This window comes from Hemiscyllium ocellatum, chromosome 3 (genome assembly GCF_020745735.1).
Source record: "Hemiscyllium ocellatum isolate sHemOce1 chromosome 3, sHemOce1.pat.X.cur, whole genome shotgun sequence".
NCBI classification, from domain to species: domain Eukaryota; kingdom Metazoa; phylum Chordata; class Chondrichthyes; order Orectolobiformes; family Hemiscylliidae; genus Hemiscyllium; species Hemiscyllium ocellatum.
Genome location: NC_083403.1, coordinates 3,762,682 through 3,788,807, shown reverse-complemented (window position 1 = coordinate 3,788,807; position 26,126 = coordinate 3,762,682). Strand labels below are relative to the sequence as shown.

The 26,126-nt window shown below is 45.0% G+C and overlaps 1 protein-coding gene across 6 annotated transcripts in view; it reads left to right on the top strand.

Moving 5' to 3' along the window:
• LOC132836138 (phosphofurin acidic cluster sorting protein 2-like) overlaps positions 1 to 26,126 on the top strand; it is a 481,204-nt gene that overhangs the window by 246,949 nt on the left and 208,129 nt on the right. For 4 of the 6 annotated variants that reach the window (XR_009647339.1, XR_009647338.1, XM_060855469.1 and 1 more), the window contains exons 3-5: positions 2,275 to 2,364; positions 18,778 to 18,903; positions 19,094 to 19,256. Coding sequence is in view for 4 of the 6 variants with exons in the window: in XM_060855469.1 (XP_060711452.1) it covers positions 2,275 to 2,364; positions 18,778 to 18,903; positions 19,094 to 19,256 (379 nt within the window). In the remaining 2 variants the exon portion in view is untranslated. The remainder of the gene's footprint in view (positions 1 to 2,274; positions 2,365 to 18,777; positions 18,904 to 19,093; positions 19,257 to 26,126) is intronic. The other 2 variants (XM_060855486.1, XM_060855477.1) reach the window with 2 other exon arrangements.

The following is a 26,126-nucleotide window of genomic DNA, read 5'->3' as shown; positions in this document are numbered from 1 at the left end:
ATCGGTCTGAAATGTTGGCTGTTTTTCTTTCCACAGATACTGCCAGACCAGCTGAACTTCTCCAGCGTTTTCCATTTTTACTTCCGACTTTCAGTGTCAACAGTATTTTGCTCATGTGTTGTCTTGTTTGTATGGTCTTGTTGTGTTCACAATAACTGCAGTCAATGCCTTTCAAAGTCTGTGAAATATTGTGAACATTTCTGAGGAAGGTATGCATTGACTACAAATGACTGAAGAGTTTCAATTACGACAGACTAGGATTGTTTTCCTTAGAGCAGAGGAGACTGAGAGGGGACATGGTCAAGTGGAATAAAATGGTGAGGGGTATAAATGGGGTGGTAGACAGAAGGAACATTTCCCCTTGATGAAGGGATCAATGACCAGGGGACAGAGATCTAAAGTAGGGCCAGGAGGTGTGGAGGAGATGTGAGGAAAACCTTTTTCACTCAGAGTGTGGAAAGTGTTTAGATGTGCACTTACAGTCCAAGGGTTGGAAAATGGAATTCGAATAGTAGGTGGTTGATGTTTTTGGTGCAGACTCAATGGACTGAACGGCCTTTTTCTATTCTGTGTCTCTATGGAGGAATGAGGTATGTCCGTGAGTGTTTCTGGTATCAGTGGAGTTATGCCAATAGGTGTATCTTGGGTGTCTACCAAGCGCAAACTGCCTGAAGTTCCATCCAGATAGTTCCCCATCTTTTGACCCACAGTCACCACCCTATGCCCTCTTCATTATGCCACCATGTCTCCACATCTGTTGGTAGGTAGGTAGTATATTCAGCTTGTTATATCCATGGAAGAGGCTCCACATGAGTTGGTGAGGAGCGAGAGTCACCCTGAAACACATTGATTTAATTTCTGGTGTTGTTGAGCTGGTTTTGCATAGGCAGAAAGTCTGAAACAGGTCAGCTGCTTTCTCTCTCTCTGTCATGGAATAAGTCATTCCTTTACAACTTGCCTGAAACAGTTTGCACATCTCCAACAAATGGTTTCCTTTCACACTCCACTTTGGAGGTTATAGGTATGGTATTGTTATGATTGGTGCCAGGAATGATGGGTTTTTGGTGAGTGTGTGGAGGGTTTAGCATTGTCAGTCAGGTCGTAGTATGGCATTCTGAATGTACTTGAAGTTACATGTATTAATACACAAGTACTTTTCTCATGATAATGCATTGTGCCTGTTACAACTCACAAAGGTTCATTTCTCAGGGCATATGTCTGATGTGGGAAAAAGCTTTGACACTCAGTCAATAAATAGTTAACTATGCAATGCACTGCCGAGAAATGTGGTGGAGGAAGGTTTGATTGAGACACTGGAGAGGACAGGGAATTATTATTTGGAGATAAATAATGTGCAGGTGACGGCCTAAGGCCCAAGTGGCCTCTTTCTGCATCATAGTGATTCTGATTCAGTTGGGATATTGCCCAGTTTTGGAAACCATTATCTATGAAGGATGGTATAATCTTCCAGAAGTGTTAGAAAGGAACCCAAGATGAGAAACAGTTATGTGGTGAGACTGGAGAATATGCTACTGTTTAAGGTGGGAAGAGAAAAATTTAAAAGGGACCAGAGGGGCAGCTTTTTAACACAGAGCATGGTTGATGTGTGGAATGAACTGCCAGAGGATGTTATAGGTGCAGATACAGTTACAACATTTAAATATGAATAAGAACGATTTAGAAGGTTATGGGCCAGGTGTGGGCAAATGAGGTCTAAATTACTTTGAGAAACCTGGTCAGCGTGGGCAGGTTGGACTAAAGTATCTATTTCTGTGCTGTATGACTCTATGGCAATCCTTCAACCAATCAAGTTACATGATATAAAGTTTAACAAAGACTGGCTGTTAACTGTCAATCAGCATTACAGGGTGCATTTTTTATGGTAATGCCTCCACAGCAGAATCTTCTTGGTAACAAATCAGTACTTTCCTCTCTTGCAGTGTAAATGTTGGCTTTCCTCTTGTCTTTGTATTCTTGTGAAATATCCTGATGATTGAAAGACAAAGCTTCGACAAAATGTGTCTTTTTTCAGTAATACAATGATCTTGTCTTAGTTTGAACAGCATGTTTAGATACTGCTTTACTTTAACACTAGATTGCTCTCTCAGCATCATTATATCCTCTTTTCAGATGGGGTTCCCTTGAAAACAATCTTACTACATTCCGAAGGAGGTGGAGAGTCTTCCAACGGCAGTGCTCTCACTGGGTTGATTTACACAGAATGCTTGACTCTATGACTCTGTAATAGCTCTTTCTCATTTTGGTGCATTGTAGGGCTCGAAGCGAATCCTAAGATCGAATGAATATCTTCTCCCCCCAGGTGGCTTGATGGAGACCGATTTAGAGCTCACCTTTTCCTTGCAGGTATCTACTGTGCACAAGATGATTTAACACTTTCTGCTTTTAAAAGACATTTTTACTTAACTCTTACATGCAAACGTACAAATTAGGAGGGAAGGTAGGTCTTTCAGCCCCTTGAGCTTATCTCAATCTTAACTAATTAATCTTATTTTGGATGAATATTCGGGATGGTCAAGCAAGGAGGTATTCAGCTATCTGCAAGAGTTTCTTCTTTCCCTGGGCTACATAGTATTTCACATTGGCTTGGAGCGTGTAAATAAAGCAGTGGTCAGCAGGGTTAAGGTCTTCTCTCTTGTGAATCATGTTTCAGCCAGATCATCCCACCAAGCTCCTGATTAAAAATTGCTTCATAGTGTGTTCTGAAAAGAGAGGGCACCCTTTATTGGAACAAAAGAGATTTTTTAAATTCTCCAGCATAACATGGATATTCCTAGTTGCCCAAAGATTTGTAAATTAACAGCACAAAACCAGGGTTAACAAATATAATCTTACAGTCATTACGGAGAATGATTACCAGGTGATCAGAACTAGGTACTAAATGTTCAGGAGTATTTGAGTTTTCTAAAAGACACAGGAAGGAAAGGGTAGTCGGGGACTATTGTTGGCAAGTACAACAGCAAAAAGTGAATAAAAGCAAAATACTGCAGATGCTAGAAATTTGAAACAAGCACAGAAGATGCTGGAGAAATGGAGGAGGTCTGGCAGCATCATTGATGAGAGAAAATGTGTTAATGTTTTGAGATCATATGATTCTCTTCTCCAGTTGCCAGACCTGCTGAGTTTCTCCAGTATTTTCTCTGCTTCTAGCAAGAAACGAGAAAGGTAAATCAGAGCAGGATTTCTGCACTTAATGGTAAGGTCCCAGGGAGTGTTGCTGAACAGAGACCTTGGAGTGCAGCTTCATAGTACCTTGAAAGTGGAGTTGCAGGTAAATAGGATAGTGAAGAAGGCATTTGGTATGCTTTCCTTTATTGGTCAGAGCATTGAGTACAGGAGTTGGGAGGTCATGTTGCGGCTGTACAGGACATTGGTTAGGCCACTTTTGGAATATTGTGTACAATTCTGGTCTCCCTCCTATAAGAACGATATTGTGAAATTTGAAAGGGTTCAGAAAAGATTTACAAGGATGTTGCCAGGGTTGGAGGGAGAGGCTAAACAGGCTGGGGCTGTTTTCCTGGAGCATCGGAGTCTGAGGGGTGACCTAATAGAGTTTTATAAAATCACGATGAGCATTGATAGGGTCAATAGACAAGGTGTTTTCCTTGGGATGGGGAGTCCAGAACTAGAGGGCATAGGTTTAGGACGAGAGGGGAAACATTTAAAAGAGACCTAAGGGGCAACCTTTTCACGCAGAGGGTGGTGCATGTATGAAATGAGTTGCCAGAGGAAGTGGTGGAGGTTGGTACAATTACAACATTTGAAAGGCATCTGGATGGATATATTAATAGGAAGGGTTTAGAGGGATATGGGCTAGGTGCTAGTAACTGCGACTAGATTAGTTGAGGATATCTGGTTGGCGTGGACGAGTTAGGCCGAATGTTCTGTTTCCATGCTGTACATATCAATGACTCCAATGTAGAACCCATATGAGTTGAGTTAAAAAATAAGTTATGTATTGGGACTGTTTCCAAGAGCTATATGACGTGGATTCAACCAGAGATTTTTATTTTTTTAAATTCATGTTATTTATGACACTGGGTGAGCCAGCATTCATTGCCCGTCCATAGTTGCTCCTCGATAGTGTGGAGGTGCCTTCTTGCACCACTGCAGTCCCATGTGCTTTAGGTAAGCCCACAATGCCATTAGGGGGGCAATTCCAGGATTTTGACCCCGTGACGCTGAAGGAACAGTGGTATATTTTCAAGTCAGGATGGTGAGTGGCTTGGAAGGGAACTTCCAAGGGGTTGTATTCCCATGGATCTGCTGCCCTTGTCTTCGAGATGGAAGTTGTTGCGGGTTTGGAAGGTGCTGTCTGAGGGTTTGATTATTTTGTATTATTGGAATATGATGAGCATGTGAAAACGAACAGAAAGTATTTATTCAACTCCTGTGCCATTTCCTGGATCCACATTATTATTTCCCCATGCTAGTTTGAATCTGATTATGCATAGTGAGGTAGAATTAATAAATTATATCAAAACATGGAGGAACGTAACATAAAACGTAGAACATTTCAGTGCAGTACAGGCCCTTCGGCCCTCAATGTTGTGCTGACCTATGAAACCAATCTGAAGCCCATCGAACCTACACTATTCTATTCTCATCCATATGGTAAAAACAATGACTGCAGATGCTGGAAACCAGATTCTGGATCAGTGGTGCTGCACTGTCTTTCCAATGACCATTCAGCTGTCATGAAAGTTGGCGAGTCTACTACTGTTGCAGGCAGTGTGTTTCACACCCCTACTACTCTCTGAGTAAAGAAACTACCTCTGACATCTATCCTATATCTATCCCCCCTCAATTTAAAGCTATGCCACCTTGAGCTAGCCATTACCATCCGAAGAAAAAGGCTCTCACTGTCCAGCCTGTCTAACCCTCTGATTATCTTATATGTCTCAGTTAAGTCACCTCTCAACGTTCTTCTCTCTAACAAAACCAGCCTCAAGGCCCTCAGCCTTTCCTCATAAGACCTTCCCTTCATACCAGGCAACATCCCAGTAAATCTCCTCTGAACCCTTTCAAAAGCTTCCACATCTTTTCGATAATGCGGTGACCAGAACTGCATGCAATATTCTCAAGTGCGGCTGCACCTGAGTTTTGTACAGCTGCAGCATGACCTCATGACTCTGAAACTCAATCCAATCTACTAATAAAAGCCTTCTGAACAGCCCTATCAACTTGCATGGCAACTTCGAGGGATCTATGTACATGGACACCAAGATCTCTCTGCTGAACTACACTACCAAGAATCTTACAATCTTCCCAGTACTCTGCATTCCTGTTACTCCTTCCAAAGTGAATCACCTCATACTTTTCTGCACTAAACTCCATTTGCCACCTCTCAGCCCAGCTCTGCAGCTTATCTGTGTTCCTCTGTAATCTACAACATCTTTTGGCACTATCCACAACTGTACCGACCTTCGTGTCATCCGCAAATTTACTAACCCATCCTTTTATACCCTCATCCAGATCATTTATGAAAATAACAAACAGCAGTGGACCTAAAACTAATCATTGCGGTACACCACTAGGATGAACATTTCCCATCGACCACCACCCTCTGACTTCTTTCAGCTATCCAATTTCTGATCCGAACCGCTAAATCCCTCTCAATCCCACACCTCTGTATTTTGTGCAATAGCCTACCACGGGGAACCTTATCAAATACCTTACACCACATCAACGGCTTGAACTTCATCCATCTGTTTGGTCACCTTCTCAAAGAATTCACTAAAGTTTGTGAGGCATGACCTACCCTTCACAAAACCATGTTGACTATCCCTAACCAACTTATTCCTTTTGAAATTATTATAAATCCTATCCCTTACAAACTTTTCCAACACTTTTCCCACAACTGAAGTAAGGCTCGCTGGGCCTATGAAGGGCTTATGCTCGAAACGTCGAATTCTCTATTCCTGAGATGCTGCATGGCCTGCTGTGCTTTGACCAGCAACACATTTGCAGCTGTGATCTCCAGCATCTGCAGACCTCATTTTTTACTCTATAATTACCAGAGTTGTCTCTACTTCTCTTCTTGAACAAGGGAACAACATTTACTATCCTCCTGTCTTCTGATATATTCAAGACAATGACGACATAAGAGAGAATCCCAGAGAATCCGCCATAAGTCCCATCCATCCCAGGGGACTTGAATACTGATGAAAAACATTCATTTAGCATTTCCCTTATCTATTCTGACTCCATGCACAACTTCCCACTACTATCCTTGATTAGTCTTAATCTTACTCTGGTCATTCTTTTATCTCTTATATACCTTTAGAAAGTTTTAGGGTTTTCCCTGATCCTGTCCGCCAACAACTTCTCATGTCTCCTCCTTGCTTGTCTTAGCTCTCTCTTTAGGTCTTTCTTGGCTACCTTGTAAATCTCAATTGCTCTAACTGAGCCTTCACATCTCATTCTAACATAAGCCTTCCTCTTCCTCTTGACAAGAGCTTCAACTTCTTTAGTAAACCATGGCTTCCTCTCTCAACAACTATCTCCCTGCCTGGTACGTATATACTCATCAAGGACCCACAGTAATTGTTCCTTGAATAAGCTCCACATTTCAAGTGTGTCCATCCCCTGCAGTTTATTTCCCCATCCTATGCATCCTAAATCTTGCCTAATCGCATCAAAATTGCCTTTCCTCCAGTTACACCTCTTTCCTGGCAGTATCTATCTATCCCTGCCCATTGCTATTGTATCCATAACCATATTATGGCCACTATCAACAAAGTGCTCACCTACCTCCAAACCTAACACCTGTCTGGGTTCATTCCCCAGTACCAAATCCAATATGACATTATTGGCCTGTCTACATACTGTGTCAGAAAACCCTCCTGCACACAGTGAACAAAAACTGACCCATCTAAACTACTTGAACTATTGTATTCCCAGTCAATACTGGGGAAGTTAAAGTCCCCCATAACAACTATTGAGAATCATCTTTGCTGTCCTTTCCTCTACATCTCTGGAACAATTCGGAGGCTTATAGAAAACTCCCAACAGGGTGACCTCTCCTTTCCGGTTTCTAACCTCAACCCAAATCACCTCAGTCGATGAGTCCTCAAACATTATCTCAACTGCTGTAATACTATCCTTGATTAACAATGCCACATCACCCCCTCTCTTGCCAGCATCTCTGTTCTTACTGAAACATCTAAATCCCTTAATCTGCAACAACTATTCCTCACCCTCCTCCAGCCATGTCTCTGAATTGGCCACAACATCGAAATCCCAAATACCAACCCATGCTACAAGTTCACCCACCTTATTCTGGATGCTCCTGGCATTGAAGCACACACATTTCAAACCAACATCTCGATTGCCGGTGCCATCTTGTGACCTTGTCAACCTATCCCTGACTTCACTACCCTCAACTTCCTGTATACTGGAACTACAATTCAGGTTCCCATCCACATAATGAATTAGCTTAAACACCCCTCAAACAGCATTAGCAAATTTCTCCCCCAGGATATTGGTACCCCTCTGGTTCAGGTGTAGACCATCCTATTTGTAGAAGTCCCATCTTCCCCAGAAAGAGCTCCAATTATCCAAGAATCCAAATCTCTCCCTCCTGCATCATCCCTGCAGCCACGTGTTTAGCTCCACTCTCTCTGTTCCTTGCTTCACTAACACGTGGGCGCGGGCAACAAACCAGAGATTCCTGATGAACGGCTTTTGCCTGAAATGTCACTTTTCCTGCTCCTCGGATGCTGCCTGACCTGCTGTGCTTTTCCAGCACCACACTCTTGACTCTAATCTCCAGCATCTGCAGTATTCACTTTCGCCTAACAAACCAGAGATAACAACTCTGTTTGCTCTAGTTCTAAGCTTCCACTCTAGCTCCCTGAATTTCTGCCTTAGATACCCACCTTTCTTCCAACCTATGTTGTTGTTGCCTATGTGGACCACGACTTGGGGCTGCTACCCCTCCCCCTCAAGGATCCCAAAAACACGAACATCACGAAGCCTGGCACCTGGGAGGCAACACACCAACCGTGAGTCTCTCTCGTCCCCACAAAACCTCCTATCTGTCCCCCTGACTATGAGTTCACAATGACTAAAGCTCTGTTCCTCTTCCCCCTTTTCCTCTGAGCAGCAGGGTCAGGCTCTGTGCCAGAGACCTGTACGCCATGGCTTACCCCTGGGAAGTCATCTCCCCCAACAGTATCCAAAACAGTATACTTGTTGTTGAGGGGAATGGCCACAGGAGATCCCTGCAATGCCTGCCAGTTCCCTTTCCTACCCCTGATAGTAACCCATCTACCTTCTTCACGTGGCTATGGAGTAACTACCTCCCTGTAACTCCTCTCAATAACCCCCTCCACCTCATGAATGATCCTAAGTTCATCCAGCTCCAACACCAGTTCCCTAACATGGTTCTTGAGGAGTTGGAGTTATAGAGTCATAGAGATGTACAGCATGGAAACAGACCCTTCGGTCCAACTCTTCCATGCTGACCAGATATCCCAACCCAATTTCATCCCACCTGCCAGCACCTGGCCCAAATCCCTCCAAAACTTTCCTATTCATATACCCATCCAGGCACCTTTAAATGTTGTAATTGTACCAGCCTCCACCACTTCTTTTGGCAGCTCATTCCATACACGCACCATCCTCTGCGTGGAAAAGTTGCCCCTTAGGTCTCTTTTATATCTTTTCCCTCTCACCTTAAACCTATGTCCTCTAGTTCTGGACTCCCCCACCCCAGGGAAAAGACTTTGTCTATTTATCCTATCCATGCCCCTCATAATTTTGTAAACCTCAGCCTCCGACGCTCCAGGGAAAACGGCCCCAGCCTTTTCAATCTCTCCCTATAGCTCAAATCCTCCAACATCCTTGTAAATCATTTCTGAACCCTTTCAAGTTTCACAACATCTTTCCGATAAGAAGGAGACCAGAATTGCACGCAATATTCCAACAGTGGCCTAACCAATATCCTGTACAGCCGCAACATGACCTCCCAACTCTTGTACTCAATACTTTGACCAATAAAGGAAAGCATACCAACCACCTTCTTCACTATCCTATCTACCTGTGACTCCACTTTCAAGGAGCTATGAACCTGCACTCCAAGGTCTCTGTTCAGCAATATTCCCTCGGACCTTACCATTAAGTGTATAAGTCCTGCTAAGATTCGTTTTCCCAAAATGCAGCACCTCGCATTTATCTGAATTAAACTCCATCTGCCACTTCTCAGCCCTGTTGGCCCATCTGGTCAAGATCCTGTTGTAATCTGAGGTAACCCTCTTTGCTGTCCACTACACCTCCAATTTTGGTGTCATCATAACGATACCTCTTATGCTCACATCCAAATCATTTATATAAATGGCGAAAAGTAGAGGACCCATCACTGATCCCTGTGGCACTCCACTGGTCACAGGCCTCCAGTCTGAAAAATAACCCTCCACCACCACCCTCTGTCTTCTACCTTTGAGCCAGTTCTATATCCAAATGGCTAGTTCTCCCTGTATTCCATGAGATCTATCCTTGCTGACCAGTCTCCCATGGGGAACCTTGTCGAATGCCTTACAGAAGTCCATATAGATCACGTCCGCCGCTCTGCCCTCATCAATCCTCTTTGTTACTTCTTCAAAAAACTCAATCAAGTTTTTGAGACATGATTGAGACATGCACTTCCCACAAATGAAGTCAGCAGGGGCACTAGATGTGGCCCTTACCTCCCACATACTGCAGGGGGAACATTCAACTGCCCTAACCTCGATTCCTGCTATTCTAAATCCCCAAATAGACTGCCAGTAAAAAAAAACCGAAAAAAATGCTTGTTACCTTACCAACTGAGGCGCAGAACTTTTTTTATCGTTAGAGGAGGAGGATGGGTGGGAGGCACTACCCAAGTAGTGTTTCGGCCAAAGCAACCACCCAAATATGTGACCTCGTGACCTCTCCGACTGCGTCCAGGAATTGAAGAGAAACCAGAACTGAAAGAAATTTAAATCGTGTACTCACATATCCTGACAGGCTCCGCTGATCCCTGGAGACCCCGTGACCTCTCCGACTGCATCCAGGAAACAGTTAGTCTTATGTCTGTGATGGGCAAATTATTGGAGAGGAATTCTAGAGACAGGATTTATGATTACTTGGAAAACTATAGTTTGATTAGAGATACTAGGAGAAAGTGAAGACCGCAGATGCTGGAGACCAGAGTTGAAAAGTGTAGTGCTGGAAAAACACAGCAGATCAAACATCATCCAAGGAACAGGAGAACCGACGTTCCGGGCATAAGCCCTTCTTCAGGAATGAGGCTGATGTGCCAAGCGGGCTGAGATAAAGGGGAGGGAGGAGGGAATTTGGGGAAGTGCTGCTGGGAATACGATAGGTGGAAGGAGGTGAGGGTGAGGGTTATAGGCCGGAGAGGGAGTGGAGGCGGAGAGGTCGGGAAGAAGATTGCAGGTCAAGAGGGCGGTGCTATATCCGGGGTTTGGGACTGAGATAAGGTTGGGGATGGGAAATGAGGAAGCTGGAGAAATGTACATTCATCCCGTGTGGTTGGACGGTTCCTAGGCGGAAGATGAGGCGCTCTTCCTCCAGGCGTCGTGTGGCCAGGATCTGGACAGGACAGGACAGAACCCCACTGGTCCTCACCTACCACCCCACCAACCTCCGGATACATTGTATCATCCTCCGTCATTTCCGTCACCTCCAAACAGACCCCACCACCAGGGATATATTTCCCTCCCCTCCCCTATCAGCGTTCCGGAGAGACCACTTCCTCCGCGACTCCCTCATCAGGTCCACACCCCCCACCAACCCAACCTCCACTCCCGGGACTTTCCCCTGCAACCGCAAGAAATGCAAAATTTGCGCCCACACCTCCCCCTTCACCTCCCTCCAAGGCCCCAAGAGATCCTTCCATATCCGCCACAAATTCACCTGTACCTCCACACACATCATTTACTGCATCCGCTGCACCCGATGTGGCCTCCTGTATATTGGGGAGACAGGCCGCCTACTTGCAGAACATTTCAGGGAACACCTCTGGGACACCCGCACCAACCAACCCAACCGCCCCGTGGTTGAACACTTTAACTCCCCCTCCCACTCCGCCAAGGACATGCAGGTCCTTGGACTCCTCCATCACCAGACCCTGACCACACGACGCCTGGAGGAAGAACGCCTCATCTTCCACCTAGGAACCCTCCAACCACACGGGATGAACGTAGATTTCTCCAGCTTCCTCATTTCCCCTCCCCCCACCTTATCTCAGTCCCAACCCCTGGATTCAGCACCGCCCTCTTGACCTGCAATCTTCTTCCTGACCTCTCCGCCCCCACTCCCTCTCCGGCCTATAACCCTCACCCTCACCTCCTTCCACCTATTGTATTCTCAGCGCCCCTCCCCCAAATTCCCTCCCCCCCACCTTTTATCTCAGCCCGCTTGGCACAGAAGCCTCATTCCTGAAGAATGCCCAAAAAGTCGATTCTCCCGTTCCTTGGATGCTGCCTGGCCTGCTGTGTTTTTCCAGCACTAGTCAATAGGCCTCAGCTAGAAGAAAGTGATGTCTGCAGATGCTGGAGATCAGAGTTGAAGAGTGTAGTGCTGGAAAAGCACAGCCGGTCAGGCAGCATCTGAGGAGCAGGAGAATCAATGTTTCAAGCATAAGCTCTTCCTGATGTAGATCTTAGACCTCAGCGGGAATACTGTGAGCAGTTTTGGGCCACTTCTATAAAGAAAGATATACTGACATTGGGGGGCAGTCCAGAGAAGGTTCAGTCAACTGATCCTGGGTCTGGGGTGGGAACTGCCTTACGAGTTGAGCAGGTTGGGCCTGTACTTACTGGAGTTCAGAAGAATGAGAGGCAACCTTATTGAAACTTTCAGGATACTTAGGAGATTTGATGGGTCGATGCAGAGATGTTGTTTCCCCTTGTGGGAGAGTCTAGGACCAGACGACATCATCTCAGAATAAGGGATCACATGGAGGACAGATGAAGAGGAATTTCTTCTCTGAGAAGATAGTGAATCTATAGAATTCTTTACCACAAAGACTGGAACATTAGTATATGCAAGGCTGAGATAGAATCAGTTCCAGAATCAAGGGTTATGCTGAAGAGGCTGGAAAGTGGAGTGAGGGCCGTTAGATCAGCAATAACCTTTTTGAATGATGGAGTAGACTTGATGGGCTGAATGGCCTATTTCTACTTGTGATGTTGTGGTCTTATTCTGTGACTCTAAGCTGATCTGAAAGTCAAGTACCTGTAATTGGCTGTGCTGTCCTGTGGACACAGAGGGCTGCTGCTCACGATGACGATGTGGAGGAGCTGGTGTTGGACTGGGATGGACCAAGTTAAAAAATCACACAACACCAGGTATTTGTGTGTGGAGTCTGAGGAGGTAGGGAAGCCCTAAATGAGTTTTTTGCTTCTGTCTTTACGAAAGAACCAAACTTTGTAGTGAATGAAACCTTTGAAGAGCAGGTGTGCATGCTGAAATGGATAGAGTTAGAGGAAGCTGATGTGCTGAAAATTTTGTCAAACATTAAGGTTGACAAGTCGCCAGGCCCGGACCAGATTTGTCCTCGGCTGCTTTGGGAAACAAGAAATGTAATTACTTCACCACTTGCGAAGATCTTTTCATCCTCGCTCTCCACTGGAGTCGTACCTGAGGACTGGAGAGAGGCAAATGTAATTCCTCTCTTCAAGAAAGGAAATAGGGAAATCCCCGGCAATTACAGACCAGTAAGTCTCACATCTGTCGTCTGCAAGGTGTTAGAAAGGATTCTGAGGGATAGGATTTATGACCATCGGGAAGAGCATGGCTTGATTAAATGCAGTCAGCACGGCTTTGTGAGGGGCAGGTCATGCCTCACAAACCTTATCGAGTTCTTTGAGGATGTGACGAGAAAAGTCGATGAGGATTGAGCTGTGGATATGGTGTATATGGCCTTCAGCAAGGCATTTGATAAGGTTCCCCATGGTAGGCTCATTCAGAAGGTCAGGAGGAATGGGATACAGGGGAACTTAGCTGTCTGGATACAGAATTGGCTGGCCAACAGAAGACAGCGAGTGGTAGTAGAAGGAAAATATTCTGCCTGGAAGTCTGTGGTGAGTGGTGTGTTCCACAGGGCTCTGTCCTTGGGCCTCTATTGTTTGTAATTTTTATTAATGACTTAGATGAGGGGATTGAAGGATGGGTCAGCAAGTTTGCAGACGACACAAAGGTTGGAGGTGTCGTTGACAGTATAGAGGGCTGTTGTAGGCTGCAACGGGACATTGACAGGATGCAGAGATGGGCTGAGTGGTGGCAGATAGAGTTCAACCTGGATTAATGCGAGGTGATGCATTTTGGAAGGTCGAATTTGAAAGCTGAGTACAGAATTAAGGATAGGACTTTTGGCAGTGTGGAGGAACAGAGGGATCTTGGGGTGCAGGTACGTAGATCCTTTAAAATGGCCATCCTAGTGGCAGGGTTGTTAAGAAAGCATATGGTGTTTTGACTTTCATTAACAGGGGAATTGAGTTTAAGAGTCGTGAGATCTTGTTGCAGCTCTATAAAACTTTGGTTAGACCGCACTTGGAATATTGCGTCCAGTTCTGGTCGCCCTATTATAGGAAAGATGTGGATGCTTTGGAGTGGGTTCAGAGGAGGTTTACCAGGATGCTGCCTGGACTGGAGGGCTTATCTTATGAAGAGAGGTTGACTGAGCTCAGACTTTTTTCATTGGAGAAAAGGAGGAGAAGAGGGGACCTAACTGAGGTATACAAGATAATGAGAGGCATAGATAGAGTCGACAGCCAGAGACTATTTCCCAGGGCAGAAGGGGTCATAGTTTTAAGCTGGTTGGAGGAAAGTATAGAGGGGATGTCTGAGGTGGGTTTTTTTACACAGAGAGTTGTGAGAGCATGGAATGCGTTGCCAGCAGCAGTTGTGGAGGCAGGATCATTGGGGACATTTAAGAGACTCCTGGCCATGCACATGGTCACAGAAATTTGAGGGTGCATACATGAGGATCAGTGGTCAGCACAACATCATGGGCTGAAGGGCCTGTTCTGTGCTGTACTGTTCTATGTTCTATGTAGTTCAACAGGTTTATTTAGAAGTAACATTTTTGGAGCACTGCTCCTTTGTAAGGTAGCTACCTGATATCTGTTGTCCATCTTTATTGCTTTGACTGTGGGGCTTGCTAGGCCATTTCAGAGAGCAGTTAAAATGGGAATCACATGAAGACCAGACTAGGTGACATAGGAATCAGAGTGCACCACTGAGCCCATTGACCCTGCTGCTTTAACATCTCCATACCTTATACTCCTCTCCATCCCCATAACATGGTACTGCACTTGGAATCAGAAATCTATCAATCTCTACCTTAAATATACTCAATGACTGAGATCCACATCCCTCTGTAATAGAGAATTCCAAAGCTTCACAACCCTCTAAGGAAAACAATTTCTCTTCATCTCTGACCACAGTGATATCTCCCCTATTTAAAAGTTGTGCACTTGGTTCCAGATTCTCCAATCAGGAGAAATATCCTGCCTGCATGTACCCTTTTTGTAAGTTCCAATCAGATCACTTCTCATTCTTTGAAACTCTACAGAATACAGGCTGAGATTCCCCAATCTCTCTTCATATGGGAATTATCCCGAGAATGAGTCTGGTGAACCTTTGTTATACTGCTATGATGGCAATAATACCTTTCCTGAGAAGAGGGAACCAAAACCGTACACAGTACTCCAGGTGTGGTCTAACCAAGATCCAACACAGTTGAAGAAGGGCTTCACTATTCCTAAGGCCAAATTCTCTTCCAGTAAAGGCTAACATTCCATTAGCCATCCTCAGAGCTTGCTGTGCCTGCATTTTAGCCTGCGGTGATTTGTTGACAAGGATTCCTTTGTATATCCATGTTTTCCAACCTCTTACCAATTAATAAATAAATTTACACTTCCCAACCTCTGCCATTTAACAAATAATCTGCCCGTCTGTTTCTCCTAGCAAAGTAAACAACCTCCCATATGCCATCTGCCATGTTCTAACCCATTCACTTTATCTGTGCAAATCCTCCTAAAGCCATCTTTCATCTCCTCTGCAGCAACCCCTACAAAAAAGTCTCATCTAAAATTGTGCTTTTGTAAATTTGGAAATATTCTATTTGGCCCCTACATCCAAGTCATTAGTATATACTGTGAATGGCTGGGGCACAAGTACTGATCCCCGTGGTACCCCACTATTCACAGCCTGTGAACATGAGAATGACCGATTTATTCTGACTCTCTGTTTCTATCAGTTAGCCAATGATGTATCCATGCCAGTGCATTGTCTCCTCTGCCATTTGCTTTCAAATTTCTAACCAGTGTCCTGTGGAGAACTTTATCAAAAGCCTTCTGAAGATCGGTGTATACTATATCCATCAGCTCTCCTTTTTCAATTTTGTTCATAACCCCTTCAAAAAACTCCAACAATATTGTCAGACATGATTCCCATTCTCAAACCCATGCCCACTATGTGCAATCAGATCATTAAGGTGTGTACTTATGCAGTTCTGTCTAAGAGATTCTAACACTTCCCATCTACTGAAGAAGAGAAGATTGAGAGGTGACCTTACTGAGGTGTTCAAAATTTTGATAAACTTTGACAGAATAAAGAAGGATATTCTGTTTCTGCTATTGGTATGTCATGAATTAAAGGTCACAATTTCAAGATTGGCAGCAAAAGAACTAGTTGTGAGATGAGGAGAAATGTCTTTACTCAGAGAGTGGTTAGGATTTGGAATGTGCTGCCTGGGACAGTGATGGAGGGGGATTCCATTGGAGGGTTCAAAGAGAGCTGTATTTCAAGAGCTACAATGATAGAGCTGGAGAATGGGACTAGCTGGGTAACTCTTTCAGGAATCGTTACAGACACGATGGGTCAAATTTATAGTTAAATTATATGAAGCTACTGATGTCATACTAACAGGTCTGTATTTCTGTTTTCTCTTGCACTTGCTTCTTAAATAGAGGGGTGATATTTGCTACCTTTCAATCTTCATGAATTGTCCCAGACCCTGTCGAAGTTCGGATGGTTATGCATCAGCTATCTCATGATCACAATACCCATCGCCATGAACCCTCTGAGATGTAGACTATAGGTCCTAGGAACCTAGTCAACTTTCAGCCCATTAATTTCTCCAGCACAGTCTTCTTTACTAATGCCAAGATCCTTCAACTCCTCATTCTCCTGAGTCATTTGGATCTCAGATTCTGGTCTCTCTCTCTCAGTGAAAACAGACACAAAGCAATCGTTTAACTTCTGTGCCTTGTCTCTATTCCCTGTAATAAAGTCTCCTGACTCTCTCTGTAATGGAGAAAGTGAGGACTGCAGATGCTGGAGATCAGAGCTGAAAATGTGTTGCTGGAAAAGCGCAGCAGGTCAGGCAGCATCCAAGGAGCAGGAGCCCTTGGCTCATGCCCGAAACGTCGATTTTCCTGCTCCTTGGATGCTGCCTGACCTGCTGCGCTTCTCCAGCAACACATTTTCAGCTCTATCTGTAATGGACCCACATTCATTTTAGCTAAACACTTCTTTTTTATGTATCTGTAGAAGTATTCATACTCCATTCATATCTTTTTTTGCTAGATTACATTCAAATTCTATTCTCCCTTTCTTATCAGTTTCTTGCTTTTCCTTTGTTGCATTCTATAAAGTGCCCAATCATCAGTCATTTCTATTCCTATCAGTTATTCCTATTTCTGGCAACTTTCCAGGCCCTTTAATTTAAGTTTTTTTACAATCCTGACCATCCTTTATTAGCTACAAATGACTGAACTTTTTTGAGTTTTTGAACCTCAAAGGAATATATGGTTGCTGGAAGCCATGTAATAATTCTTTACAGACGATCCATTTCCTGTGTACAGTCATGCTTTGTGATGTCTTTTCCCAATCCAGTTCAGCCAATCTCTGCCTCTGACTTTCATCATTTCTCAGAATCACATTCATCAATCTTGTTTCAGATTGCACTTTCAGCAACATAATTCAGACAACATAACATTCTATCATATTGTGGTCACTTATTCCTAAAGGTTCTTTTACAAGATTTTTCATGAGTCTTTTTTCATTGTATAATACTAGATCCGAAATAACCTTTCCTCTAGTCAGCTTCTCAACGTAGTGCTTTAGAAAATTATCCCTCACACTCACCAGAATTTAATGCTCCACAGCTTTAAAGGACATCCTCTGGTTTACCCAGGCTATGTGCAGACTAAAGTCACCCATGATTACTGTGCTGCCCACACTCCAAGCTTCTCTCATCTCCTGATGAATGCCATGCCCTAGGCTGTCACTATCTCGTGCTCCTTGATTTTACTTGCTCCCACCCTGTCCAATTCCACACATTGTTTTCCTGATCTGGGATCCTCCCTTCCTCATGTACTGATCCTATCCTTAATGACCAGCACAACTTCACCTCCTTTTCCTTCTTGTCTGTCCTTCCTAAACGGCGAGTATCCTTGAATATTCAGTTCCCAGTCCTGGTCACCGTGTAGCCATGTCTCTGTAATGACAATCAGATCATACTCATGAAGCTCTAATTGTACCTTTAGATTGTCTGTCTTGATCTGAAAGTTGTGTGTATTCCGGGAGAGTGCCCTTAACTGGGTCTTGTTGACATCATTTCACTTTTGATGTATACTCAGTGCTCAGCTTTGTTCCTTCTACCATCTCACCTCCCTAACATTGTTCAATGTCCTGTTACCAACTTCACTTCCTTCTAAGTTGAGTTACCTGTCAGATACCCATCACCCTGTCAAGCTAGTTTAAACCCAATCCAACAGCCCCAGCCAATCTCCCAGTGAGGAGACCAGTCCCACTCCCATTAGGGTGTCACCTGTCCATCTTGTACAGGTGCCCCTGCCCCAGAGTCAGTGCCAGTGCCTCAGAGATCTGATGCATGCTCCCTCCTATACCAGCGTGTCAGCCATGTGTTCACTTGGTAAATGCTACGGTTCTTATGTTCACGTGTATGTGGCACGGAAAGTAATCCCTAGGTTACAGTTCAAGGCCCTACGTTTTATTTTCCTTCCCAACTTCAGGAGCTCATTCCCCTTCCTACCGATATCTTCAGTACCAACATACCCTCGCACCCAGAGGATGTCCTGCAAATGCTCTGTGTGCGTCTTAGGGAAGCAACACACCATCCTGGAACTACCCTTACTACCACAGGGACAGCTGCTCCATCCCCTGGCTGTGGAATCCCCTTTCACTATTACTGTAAGGGTGGCAGGTTTCCTTCTATAAAGCACATTGTTGAACCAAATGGATTTTTAGGGCAGTCGATCATAAATTCATGGTCACCAAGACTAGTTTTCAATCCAAGTAATTCATTGAATTTTAATTCCACCAGCTGCATGTGTGTGCAGTTTTAACCTGAGCATCTGGTGTACTAGTCCAGTGACAGCGCCAGGATTTCATCAGTTCCCCCCTCCATAGCAGGTCCAGGGAACATATGGCTCATCAGCTATCTGCTGACAATGAATCTGCTTGATTAACAGATTCACCTGAAATAGAGTTGAGTCCACTCAGTTGCTGACTGAGATTCGAGTGTTTTGAAATCTATCATTGTGTTTGATTGATGGGAAGTGTTTACTGTTTTGTTGTTCCTCCTGCATTTTCAAAAACAATGGAGGGAGAAGTAAGCATCTGAGTAAGAGTTTGATTTTTCTGAAGACTGAGTGAAATAATGAACTCAAAGAGGCAATTTTATTCTTGTTCTGGTCTTAATGGACTGAAGATAGTTGTGTTTGATTCCATTGTCAGTATCCCCACTTCCTGAAGAGAGATGCAAACAAACTGCAGATAATGTTACAGAGGAGGAAAAGATATAAAAACCGGACAATTCTGGGTTACAAGACACTGGCACTGGGGACACTCGATATGGCAGAGGTAAGCCATCATTGCCTAACATCATAGAGAACTGCAACAGATTCCCTTGTCATTCCTTTTCTCAATCATAGGCCAGTCTGCTTGAATACATTGTCACCTCCAACCTCATGTTCTCACCTTCGTCTTGTGAAAAAATTGAATCATTCAGTCTTGCAAGCCCGTGTAGTACTCATTCTTCATTCATTGTCAGGTCATGCAACATCCCACGGATGGGGGACAAGTACTTGGACTTCACTCCAACATGAAAGATTCTTCAGTGCGGGTCGCTGAAATCAGTATCTACTCTCTCTCCAGCCAGCCAATCGACCATGAAGATAGCAATGTACAATCAGGGCCTAAGACAAAAGCCTCAGGTATATAACTTGGTTGTGTGAGTGTGTGGATTTAGCCCTTAAATAGTGATATTTGTGTCAAGGTTTTTATCAAAGTAGGTCAAACATTTCAGACAGGTAATCTGTGGTGAATATTCTAACAATCTGAATTTCCTCAAGTTGCAAATGTTCAACCAACTCAGGAGCAAGTTCTCTGTGAAAAACAGGGCTAATAACCTGTATCCAACCGAATATAACCAGAAATCAACAGGGCCAGTAATTCACCCTGCACCGAGAGAGAGGAAATCACCCAGCACTGAGAGACAGTAATTCATCCAGTACTGAGAGAGTAATTCACCCAGCACTGAGAGAGAGTAATTCACCCAACACTGAGAGAGAGTAATTCACCCAGCACTGAGAGGGAGTAATTCACCCAGCACCGAGAGAGTAATTCACTAAGCATTGAGAGGGAGTAATTCACCCAGCACTGAGAGGGAGTAATTCACCCAGCACAGAGAGCGAGTAATTCATCCAGCACTGAGAGGGAGTAATTCATTCAGCACTGAGAGCGTAATTCACCCAGCACTGAGAGAGAGTAATTCACCCAGCACTGAGAGAGAGTCATTCACTCAGCGCTGAGAGAGAGTAAACCACCCAGCACTGAGAGAGAGTCATTCACTCAGCGCTGAGAGTCATTCACTCAGCGCTGAGAGAGAGTAAATCACCCAGCACTGAGAGAGAGTAAACCACCCAACACTGAGAGAGAGTAATTCACCAGCACAGAGAGAGAATAAATCACCCAACACTGAGAGAGTAATTCACCCAGCACTGAGAGACAGTAATCCACTCAGCACTGAGAGAGAGTGATTCACTCAGCACTGAGAGAGAGTAATTCACCCTGCACTGAGAGACAGTAATCCACTCAGCACTGAGAGAGAGTAATTCACCCAGGACTGAGAGAGAGTGATTCAACCAACACTGAAATAGAGTAATTCACCCAGCACTGAAAGAGAGAGTAATTCAGGTCGCTCTGAGAGGGAGTAATTCACCCAGCACTGAGAGAGAGTAATTTACCCAGCACAGAGAAAGAGTCATTCACCCAGCACTGAGAGAGAGAAATTCACTCAACACTGAGGATAACTCAACAAACACTGAGTGGGTGTAACTCAACCGACACTGTGATCATTTTCCCCAGCACTGAGAGAGAATAACTCAACCAGCACTGAGCAGAGTAACTCAACCGACACTGCGATCATTTTCCCCAGCACTGAGAGAGAATAACTCAACCAGCACTGAGCAGAGTAACTCAACCGATACTGAGAGCATTTTCCCCAGCACTGAGAGAGAATAACTCAACCAGCACTGAGCAGAGTAACTCAACCGACACTGCGATCATTTTCCCCAGCACTGAGAGAGAATAACTCAACCAGCACTGAGCAGGAGTAACTCAACCGACACTGCGATCATTTTCCCCAGCACTGAGAAAGAATAACTCAACCAGCACTGAGTGGCTGTAACTCAACTAACACTGAGAGTATTTCACCCTGCAATGAGAGAGAGTAATTCATCCAACGCTGAGAGAGATTAATTCACCCAGCACTGAGGCGGAGTAATTAACCCAGCACTGAGATGAAGTCATTCACCCAGCACTGAGAGAGAGTAATTCACCCAACACTGAGAGAGAGTAATTCACTCAGCAAAGAGAGACAGTAATTTACCCTGCACTGAGAGAGAGTAATTTACCCAGCATCGAGAGAGACTAATTCACCCAGCTTCTGGATTCGTTTACCACACGCTCCTGCCCCACTGAACTCATCTCTACCCATGTTCCCGCCCCACTGAACTCACCTCTACCCCTCATAGTCCGGGAACCCTGCACTGCCCGGTTCTATCTCTTTCCCAAGATCCACAAGCCTGACCACCCTGGCCGACCCATTGTCTCAGCATGCTCCTGCCCCACTGAACTCATCTCTACCCTCTACCCGCGGAAGCCAAACGCCAACTCAAGGACACCTCTTCCTACCGCTCCCTCGACCATGGTCCCAACCCCCATCACCAAACCATTATCTCCCAGACCATACAGAACCTCATCACCTCAGGAGATCTCCCACCCACAGCTTCCAACCTCATAGTCCGGGAACCCCGCACTGCCCGGTTCTATCTCCTTCCCAAGATCCACAAGCCTGACCACCCCGGCCGACCCATTGTCTCTGCATGCTCCTGCCCCACTGAACTCAACTCTACCTTCCTACTCAGCGCTGTCCCCATGACCTGTCCTACTTGCCTATCTTCTTTTCCACCTATCCCCTCCCCCACTCACCTATTGTACTCTATGCTACTTTCTCCCCAGCCACCCACCCCCTCCTCTAGCTTATCTCTCCACACTTCAGGCTCTCTGCCTTTATTCCTGATGAAGGGCTTTTGCCCAAACCGTCAATTTTACTGCTCCTCGGATGCTGCCTGAACTGCTGTGCTCTCCCAGCACCACGGATCCAGAATCTGGTTTCCAGCATCTGCAGTCATTGTTTTTACCTAATTCATCCAGCACTGAGAGTGAGTAATTCACCCAGCACTGAGAGAGATTAATTCACCCAGCACTGAGATGGAGTATTTCACCCAGCACTGGGAGAGAGTAATTCACCCTGCGCTGAAATGGAGTAATTCACCCAGCACTGAGAGTGAGTAATTCACCCTGCACTGAGATGGAGTATTTCACCCTGCACTGAGAGTGAGTAATTCACACAGCACTGTTTGGGAGTAATTCACCCTGCGCTGAGATGGAATATTTCACCCAGCACTGGGAGAGAGTAATTCACCCTGCACGGAGTGGGTGTAACTCAACAGACACTGAGAGTATTTCACCCAGCACTGAGCAGGAGTAACGCAACCGACACAGAGACCATTTTCCCCAACACTAAGAGAGAGTATTTCATCCAGCACTGAGAAAGGTTATTCACCCAGCAATGAGAGGGAGTAATTCACCCAACACTGAGACAGAGTAATTCACCCAGCACTGAGAGAGAGTAATTCACTCAGCGCTGAGAGGGAGTAATTCACTCTGAACTGAGAGGGAGTAAATTACCAAGCACTGAGAGAAAGTGATTCACTCAGCGCTGAGAGAGAGTAATTCTCCCAGCACTCAGAGAAAGTAATTCACCCCATAATGAGAAAGAGTAATTCACTTAGCACTGAGAGAGAGTAATTCACCCAGCACTGAGAGAGAGTAATTCACCCAACACTGAGAAAGAGTAATTCACTCAGCACTGAGAGAGAGTAATTCACCCAACACTAAGAGGGAGTAATTTACTTTGCACTGACAGCAAATTATTCACCTGCTACTGAGAGAGAGTAGTTCAGACAGCAGTGAGAGAGAGTAATTCACCCAGCACTGAGAGAGAGTAATTCACCTAGCACTGAGAGAGTAATTCACCCAGCACTGTGTGGGAGTAAATCACCCAGCACTGAGAGAGAGTAAATCACCCAGCACTGAGAGAGAGTAATTCACCCAGCACTGAGAGGAAGTAATTCACCCAGCACTGAGAGAGAGTAATTCACCCAGCACTGAGAGAGAGTAATTCACCCAGCAATGTGAGAGAATAATTCATTCAGCACTGAGAGGAAGTAATTCACCCAGCACTGAGATGGAGTTATTCATTTAGCACTGAGAGCGTAATTCACCCAACACTGAGAGGGAGTAATTCATTCAGCACTGAGAGCGAGTAATTCACCCAGCACTGAGTGGAAGTAATTCACCCAGCACTGAGAGAGATTAATTCACCCAGCACTGAGATGGAGTATTTCACCCAGCACTGGGAGAGAGTAATTCACCCTGCGCTGAAATGGAGTAATTCACCCAGCACTGAGAGTGAGTAATTCACCCTGCACTGAGATGGAGTATTTCACCCTGCACTGAGAGTGAGTAATTCACACAGCACTGTTTGGGAGTAATTCACCCTGCGCTGAGATGGAATATTTCACCCAGCACTGGGAGAGAGTAATTCACCCTGCACGGAGTGGGTGTAACTCAACAGACACTGAGAGTATTTCACCCAGTACTGAGCAGGAGTAACGCAACCGACACAGAGACCATTTTCCCCAACACTAAGAGAGAGTATTTCATCCAGCACTGAGAAAGGTTATTCACCCAGCAATGAGAGGGAGTAATTCACCCAACACTGAGACAGAGTAATTCACCCAGCACTGAGAGAGAGTAATTCACTCAGCGCTGAGAGGGAGTAATTCACTCTGAACTGAGAGGGAGTAAATTACCAAGCACTGAGAGAAAGTGATTCACTCAGCGCTGAGAGAGAGTAATTCTCCCAGCACTCAGAGAAAGTAATTCACCCCATAATGAGAAAGAGTAATTCACTTAGCACTGAGAGAGAGTAATTCACCCAGCACTGAGAGAGAGTAATTCACCCAACACTGAGAAAGAGTAATTCACTCAGCACTGAGAGAGAGTAATTCACCCAACACTAAGAGGGAGTAATTTACTTTGCACTGACAGCAAATTATTCACCTGCTACTGAGAGAGAGTAGTTCAGACAGCAGTGAGAGAGAGTAATTCACCCAGCACTGAGAGAGAGTAATTCACCTAGCACTGAGAGAGTAATTCACCCAGCACTGTGTGGGAGTAAATCACCCAGCACTGAGAGAGAGTAAATCACCCAGCACTGAGAGAGAGTAATTCACCCAGCACTGAGAGGAAGTAATTCACCCAGCACTGAGAGAGAGTAATTCACCCAGCACTGAGAGAGAGTAATTCACCCAGCAATGTGAGAGAATAATTCATTCAGCACTGAGAGGAAGTAATTCACCCAGCACTGAGATGGAGTTATTCATTTAGCACTGAGAGCGTAATTCACCCAACACTGAGAGAGAGTAATTCACCCAGCACTGAGAGCGAGTAATTCATCCAGCACTGAGAGGGAGTAATTCATTCAGCACTGAGAGCGAGTAATTCACCCAGCACTGAGTGGAAGTAATTCACCCAGCACTGAGAGACAGTATTTCACCCAGCACTGAGAGTGAGTCATTCACTCAGCACTGAGAGAATAATTCACCCAGCAATGAGAGAGAGTAATTCATTCAGCACTGAGAGGGAGTAATTCACCCAGCACAGAGAGCGAGTAATTCATCCAGCACTGAGAGGGAGTAATTCATTGAGCACTGAGAGGGTAATTCATCCAGCACTGAAAGGGAGTAATTCACCCAGCACTGAGAGAGACTCAATCACCCAGCTCTGAGAGAGTAATTCATCTGGCACTGTGAGGGAGTAAATCACCCAGCACTGAGAGAGAATAATTCACCCAGCCATGAGAGGGAGTATATCACCCAGCACTGAGAGAGAGTAGTTCATCCAGCACTGAGAGTGAGTCATTCACTCAGCACTGAGAGAGAGTAATTCACTCAGCAATGAGAGAGTAATTCATTCAGCACTGAGAGGGAGTAATTCACCCAGCACCGAGAGAGTAATTCACTAAGCATTGAGAGGGAGTAATTCACCCAGCACTGAGAGGGAGTAATTCACCCAGCACAGAGAGCGAGTAATTCATCCAGCACTGAGAGGGAGTAATTCATTCAGCACTGAGAGAGTAATTCATCCAGCACTGAGAGGAAGTAATTCATCCAGCACTGAGGGAGGGTAATTCACTCAGCACTGAGAGAGAGTAATTCACTCAGCACTGAGAGGGAGTAATTCACCCAGCACTGAGAGGGAGTAATTCACTCTGAGCTGAGAGGGAGTAAATCACCAAGCACTGAGAGAGAGTAATTCACCCAGCACTGTGAGGGAGTAAATCACCCAGCAATGAGAGAGAATAATTAATTCAGCACTGAGAGGAAGTAATTCACCCAGCACTGAGAGGGAGTAATTCACTCATCACTGTGGGAGCGTCATTCACCTAGCACTGAGAAAGAGTAATTCACTAAGCACTGAGAGAGAGTAATTCACCCAACACTAAGAGAGAGTAATTTACTTTGCACTGACAGCAAATTGTTCACCTGCTACTGAGAGAGAGTAGTTCAGAGAGCACTGGGAGAGAGTAATTCACCCAACACTGAGAGAGAGTAATTCACCCAGCACTGAGAGGGAGTAATTCACCCAGCACTGAGAGAGAGTCAATCACCCAGCTCTGAGAGCATAATTCACCCAGCACTGTGAGGCAGTAAATCACCCAGCACTGAGAGAGACTAATTCTCCCTACACTGAGAGAGTAATTTAACCAGAAGTGAGAGGGAGTAAATCACCCAGCACTGAGAGAGAGTAATTCACCCAGCAATGAGAGAGAATAATTCATTCAGCACTGAGAGGAAGTAATTCACCCAGCACTGAGATGGAGTAATTCATTCAGCACTGAGAGCGTAATTCACCCAACACTGAGAGAGAGTAATTCACCCAGCACTGAGATGGAGTAATTCATCCAGCACTGAGAGGGAGTAATTCATTCAGCACTGAGAGGAAGTAATTCACCCAGCACTGAGATGGAGTAATTCATTCAGCACTGAGAGCGTAATTCACCCAACACTGAGAGAGAGTAATTCACCCAGCACTGAGAGCGAGTAATTCATCCAGCACTGAGAGGGAGTAATTCATTCAGCACTGAGAGCGTAATTCACCCAGCACTGAGAGCGAGTAATTCATCCAGCACTGAGAGGGAGTAATTCATTCAGCACTGAGAGGAAGTAATTCACCCAGCACTGAGATGGAGTAATTCATTCAGCACTGAGAGCGTAATTCACCCAACACTGAGAGAGAGTAATTCACCCAGCACTGAGAGCGAGTAATTCATCCAGCACTGAGAGGGAGTAATTCATTCAGCACTGAGAGCGTAATTCACCCAGCACTGAGAGAGAGTAATTCATCCAGCACTGAGAGAGGGTAATTCACCCAGCAATGAGAGAGAATAATTC